The sequence below is a fragment of the Esox lucius genome, chromosome 21, assembly GCF_011004845.1.
Source record: "Esox lucius isolate fEsoLuc1 chromosome 21, fEsoLuc1.pri, whole genome shotgun sequence".
In the NCBI taxonomy this organism is placed as follows: Eukaryota; Metazoa; Chordata; class Actinopteri; order Esociformes; family Esocidae; genus Esox; species Esox lucius.
The window spans coordinates 17,671,900-17,677,975 of NC_047589.1; the positions used below are offsets into that span (position 1 = coordinate 17,671,900).

The window sequence follows — 6,076 nt, forward strand, 5'->3', positions numbered from 1 at the left end:
GGTGAAAGACTGACCCTGTTTACTGTGTTTCTACTTCAGTTGGTAGAGCTGTTTGCTAAGCTCTAGTAAAAAGTGGTGTTTTCTGGGCAACCAAACCAAATACTACCAAAACTTGTCAAACAGTAACAAAAACATTTTCGAAAAGAGGTAGCTGAATACACAGAAATGAATAAGTAAACACAAAATCGATCAGCATTGTTTACCAGTCACTCACTGAGAAATACCTGCAAATATACAAATGGTTATTGAACCAGTAAAGCTCTACAAGTACAAATTAAGTTGAGACTTAGTGATTAAGGTATTGTCATCATCTTTATATACTTATAAGACATTTTAAAACCATTACATGCAAAACTAACCAAACATATTGACAAAAATGAAAAGCAGGAAGGAAGGAAAGAGGAAGGGATGTTGCATTTTGCCTCGTTTAAATATCAACATCCTTGCTGGCCAAACAAGTAAAAATCAATTTAGACTCCCTTTGCAAAATAACTACATTTACAAATGCTGAGGGGATAGAACCGAAGTACCATACCTCCAACAAACTCCGAAGTCAGCCACTGGCTGTCTCATGTGCACATCATGTTGTACAATTCACCAGAAGGATCTATATCGCAAGAACCTTGAACACATTACACTGAAATCAAATGAATATGATAATCTGGTACAGTCATGTGTTTGTGTCCAATTATTGCAGAAGGTTTTGAATGGGTCTTCAAGGTCAAAACTGAAGAATGGAAAACCTTATTCCACAGTGTGTTTGTTTGCTGGTTATGAGGTCCAGCGCCACCAGGCCACTTTCATTCTATCCCATACTGCATCAATAGAGTCAAAAGCTGGGCGGACATCCAGAATGGAGAACTGATAGGTGTCCTTGTTAATCTCTCCATCATAATAATCAATTACGTAGCGGACTTCCTTCCCACAACGGTCGACAATCCAGTCATGGCGGTCAAACGGCAATTCATACCTAAAAATAGAATTTAGAATCAAATGCATATATACACCGATCAGCCATAACATTATGATCTCCTGCCTAATATTGTGTAGGTCCCCATTTCCCGCCAAAACAGCCCTGACCCGTCGAGTCATGGACTCCACTAGACCTCTGAAGGTGTGCTGTGGTATCTGGCACCAAGACATTAGCAGCAGATCTTTTAAGTCCTGTAAGTTGTGAGGTGGGGCCTCCATGGATCCGACCCGTTTGTCCAGCACATCCCACATTGGATTAAGATCTGGGGAACTGAGTCCAAGTCAACACCTTGAACTTGTTGTGTTCCTCAAACCATTCCTGAACCTTTTGATACTGACCACTGCAGACCAGGAACACCCAACAAGGGCTTCAGTTTGGTCCTTGTCAAAGTCGCTCAGATCCTTACACTTGACCCTTTTTCCTGCTTCTAACACATCAACTTTGAGGACAGAATGTTCACTTGCTGACTAATACATCCCACCCACTGACAGGTGCCATGATAACGTGAGTAACACTGAATATCTTCACCTGTCAGTGGTCATAATGATATGGCTGATCAGTGTATATTTAAATGTTAGGCTTTAAGTTGGACTGAGGCAGAGACGTATACAATGCTGCTGCCCCCCCCCATAAGCAAAATGTATTCTCTGCACATCTAAAATAGTGTATTTGAACATGCAGTAAAACATTTTAAAGTATATAAATGACAACTTTATGAACAGCTATCCTCTCACCCCATCCAATGACGCATTCGAGCCCTAGGGGAGAACTCCTTTGCTTTCCCTCCAAACCGTTTCAGGGAAGGACCGCATGGACACTCCCTAACAAAAAAAAAAAAAGTGCATTTACATTTTAAAACCAATTGGTACAATTATATATTATCACTGCAATTTCTACATTGATCACAACTTCTGACCAGGGTGCATATACAAGAAACCGGTTGACATTTTACACACACCTAGCACGAAGGGCCTCCCACTTCAGTATCTCCTGCCAAGCCTGTTCATTGTTGGTGTTGTGGATCTTGATGATGTTGGACATATCCTGCTGGCCTAGATCATCTTCCTTCCATCGCCACCTGGTGTTTGAGAGGTAAACATGGCGAGTTAGAAACCATTGCTGCCATCTCAATTTGTAATCTAATGTTTACAACAAGACCAGAGCATCTGCACTTGTGTCCGCGGAAGGAAATGTTCCCAGTGCTACTCCTTCAATATGACTCAAGCTAACAATATGAAAACCTTTACTTGGTGTTCTTTTCAGTCCCAGATGGAACACATTTCTACACTATTCAATTGTTTTAGTTACATGAAAAAAGGGATAAAATAAGTGGGCATGATGAGTGCAAGAGTGGAAAAGTATCCAGGACACTGTGGTCAACACCAAGCATAGGTCCAATTGGACCACAGAGTCATTACATCCACTTAACATTCCATCGGAATGACAAGCTCATGTATTTCAGCCATACCCCTGGTAAACTGCATTACTGTGGTAAGGCCTTAGCCTGACACCCTCCATGTAGCCTTACCCCTTCCTGAGCATAGCATTCCAGAACATCTGTTCAGAGGGGTAGACCCAATTCTTATCGGTCCCAGACCGGGGAATGGTGGACTCCTCTCTGTTGACTGGCAGAGGGAATGGTTGCTCTGGAGAAGGAAGCTGGTTGGGGGGAGGCATCTGTACAGATGGATGATATGTTTAAATTAAGGCTTAGGTTGTCATTAGGCTCAAATTGAGAGGTACATTTTTTTTTATAAAACACCACATTTCAGCTCTCTGCCTATTCATTTTCCTCCATCTATTCTTCTTTTGAACAACTCTAATACACAAACTTTCCCGACATGCCTTTCACACAGAAGGCCCATCAACCAGCAGAGGAAAAGCCAGGTGACCATAACATGTTTAACGAAGAGCAACCTGCTAGCTACGCTGGCAGAAGTAAACAGGTGTAAACATACAGGCTCTACCACAGTACTGACCATGTTAGCGGGGTCGATGTCAGACTGGCCCTGTCCAGCAGCCGCAGCCTTCATGGGACATCCCACAAACTCATAGGCCCGGTCCTGGTGCACTGGCCCAACAGCAGGAGGAGTGACTCCTGTAGGAGCACCACCCTGGGGTACTGCTCCGACCGTGGTTGGTTTGTCTGCCGTAGGGGCACCGGCTTGGTGCATGGGGCACCCAGATGGAGGGGCAACTACCCAGGGGACAGATTTAAAAATCCCATTTACAATGTAGATTTAGGGAATAGGGTTTTTTCCAAGTCAAGTAGGCCACAGGAATAACCCGCGTTCTCATTCTGACAACATGGTAAGTAAACGTGAAATGGACCAGATATGCATCGGCTGGTGCAGAAACTAAGCCTACCTTTGACTGGTTCCTGTGCCTGGTGCATCGGACAACCCTCGGGTGGCGCCACACCAACACCAAATGCTGGAGGGGGTGTGGCCACTATAGCTTGAGCCTGGACTGTGGGTGGGGCAGGACTGGACATTGTGGCACCCATCCTGACTGACCAACCTTGTCCTAGCCCAAAAAGACAATGTTAGCAAGCTAGTCTTAGACAAGAAAGAAAAGTGCTTAGTGATTATTTTAAAGTATTTTTATTATGCTTAAAGCACTTTGTGTAATTGTACTAGAAAAGCACTATACAGATAGTTATTTTTACTACTTCTACATTCTGTTCACACTGATGGCAGGTTACAAACTGATCAATAACATGAAATCCATGATCAACCAAACATTAATGTTTCAGTATACCAAAACTGTTCCAATGAGGCATTTCAGTGACTAGAAACAATAATAACCCAACACTGAACCCACTGATTGGAATAAATAATTTCTGGATATTCTGGGAATGCCTCTATTGAAGGGAAATACTGTTGTTTTGTAGATACTGATATGTTAAGGTTTGGTTGATCATGATTTCATCTTACGTTCTATATACAAAAAGGCACTTCGGTTGTTCTTAAGAACAACACCCCCTGCAGTACCTGGAAACTGCAGGAAGGTGAACTGCAAACAAATAACTCAACGGGTGGAATAAAAACAATTTCAACATGCGCGTCAGCACGAGGTTTAGAACTAGCCTGTTATTTTATGCTGACATGAAACCTTCCACCGCGGGTCTGACATCACAACTTTTACGGTTCTAAATGCATTGGTAATGGGTTTATAAATCAGGGCATCTCTGGGTTTAAGATATTTTGCCAAAATATCACGGCTCTGTCAAGTGTCGTACCCAGAGGCAGCGCGATGCGTCGTGCCTAAGAAAAACGTTCAGCCTATATATGGCCCACTATACGTAACGGAAGCAGACATTGCGGGGGAAACGTCAGTCTAAATTATTATTATTTTATAGGTTAAATAGCTAATTTACAGGAAACAGACAAATCGGGTTACAGTACTAGATAGTTATGGGTAGGTTTGGACACACTGCCCTGCCTTACCCTACATAATCTTCAAGGTCTAACAAATGTGCTGCCGTGTATATGCCTGGAAAAGGGTGCTACTATACTGTAACTAACTTAAATTAACAACGGCATGGGTAGAAACTGCCGAAGGTGTTTCAAAGTTGTTACACATGCGAGGAAACGTTTACTGTAGGCAACAAATAAAAACACATGCAGCTGGTTTATAAGTAAGAAGGTTAAAACGATTAGCTGGTTACGAAAGCTATCCAGCAACCTTCCATTTATGGTAAGTTTAAAACGAGATGCCATAAAATAAAAATTGTGTCCGGTCATGAGATGTTACCGATTCAAATGTTACCATTCATACCAACATTAATTGTTCATATCACAATGAATGTAATACCAACCTCAAGCAATAAAGTATCCCCAATGTCAAGCACTGATGTTAACGTGCGGTCGTTTCCCACAATGCAATTTGTTCTTCCTTGGTGGGATTTTATGGCAGTTGGCATCCAAGAATATTGCTGCACTATCGCCACCTACTGTGCTGGAGTGTGAATCTTACTTTCAATGATTTGGGGAATTATCTAAAACAGGGGTATTCAAATCTTACCCTACGAGGGCTGGAGGCTGCTGGTTTTCTGTTCTACCTAATCATTAATTGGACCCACCTGGTGTCTTAAGTCTGAATAAGTCCCTAATTAGAGGGTTGCAAGGAAAAACAATTGTGGAACTGGCTTTGAGGGCCAGATTTGAAAACCCCTGATCTAAAAATGTGGTTTAGGCTTTGTCATAATGTGGTATTCTTTGTAGATGGATGGCAAAACGATTGCTAAATCTCGTATGAAATCAGTTTACATCACAAAAAAATGTTGAGTAAGTGAACGGGTATGAATATTTTCCAAAAGCACTTTAACTTGATGTTTGTTTTAAAACTTTAAAAAAACGACTTCTAACTTTTGTGGTCCCGGCTTAATTCTAAGTTACATTTTCAGATAAGTAGCTAGCTAGCACTTTTTTTTTACTTATTTGTAGTTTTCTAATTGCGTAAATCAAGCAGACAACTACAGAATTGCACTTGAAAATGCAAAGGTATAAAGGACGAGGCACACTGCTGCGATTGTAGACCTTGCAAACATTTGGTGCTCGTCTTACTTCCAAACCCTAACTCACCTCAAGCTGTGTTTTGTTGATCACCCATGGCTAGCACTTAGCGTTCCAGCTTGTTGAATCGCTAGACACTAAATGCCAGCTACGAGTCGTGGGTGATCAACAAAAAGAAATCGCTAGTAAAAATCAAGAGCAAGACAAAGAGGGTATTCGCTTGCAGAAAACTGACGTCCACTGTACATACTGTTCCCAGCTAAGAAGTAGCCAGTGTGAACATGACAATCGCTAATTGCTCTCGCTCTGAGCGTAAACCAAATGGCTATGTGTGCCCAAGCCTTAAAAAAAATTACAATTAAAATATCACATGTACATAAGTATTCTTTCCACTTCACACATACCCAATTAGACACCAAAATGGCTATGACGCCATGGGCATGGCACCTGTGTTATTTGAGGATTTTCTAGCAGTCTTCAGATTCCCTGAAGCTCTGTCAGGTTGGATGAGGAACATAACTGTAAATACATTTTTAGGTTATCATCAATGATCTGTCTGTTCTTGGTTTCCCTGTTCCTAGATCCT

General features: G+C 41.8%; 1 protein-coding gene across 2 annotated transcripts; it reads right to left on the reverse strand.

Annotated features, from left to right (window-relative positions):
• Positions 1-293: 293 nt before the first annotated feature.
• Positions 294-5,579, reverse strand: LOC105022587 (cytochrome c-type heme lyase). Of its 2 annotated transcripts, none has more exons than XM_020041616.3 (7): positions 5,560-5,579; positions 3,341-3,499; positions 2,953-3,170; positions 2,502-2,650; positions 1,932-2,051; positions 1,708-1,794; positions 294-970 (listed from the first exon to the last, which is right to left on the reverse strand). In XM_020041616.3, exons 2-7 carry the CDS (start codon positions 3,477-3,479, stop codon positions 772-774), a joined length of 912 nt encoding a protein of 303 aa, XP_019897175.2. In that variant the 5' UTR covers positions 3,480-3,499; positions 5,560-5,579; the 3' UTR covers positions 294-771. The 2 variants fall into 2 exon arrangements, with proteins under 2 accessions (XP_019897175.2, XP_010889438.3); XM_010891136.5 differs by lacking the exon at positions 5,560-5,579 and adding an exon at positions 4,794-4,974.
• Positions 5,580-6,076: the final 497 nt, after the last annotated feature.

Bases quoted from the DNA above. Each gene is read 5' to 3' on its own strand.
- LOC105022587 (XM_020041616.3), bottom strand. From the start codon at position 3,479: ATGGGTGCCACAATGTCCAGTCCTGCCCCACCCACAGTCCAGGCTCAA. The intron at 3,171-3,340 runs GTAGGCTTAGTT...TCCCCTGGGTAG, and splicing joins GGCACAGGAACCAGTCAAAG to TTGCCCCTCCATCTGGGTGC. The intron at 2,651-2,952 runs GTCAGTACTGTG...CCATCTGTACAG, and splicing joins ACATCGACCCCGCTAACATG to ATGCCTCCCCCCAACCAGCT.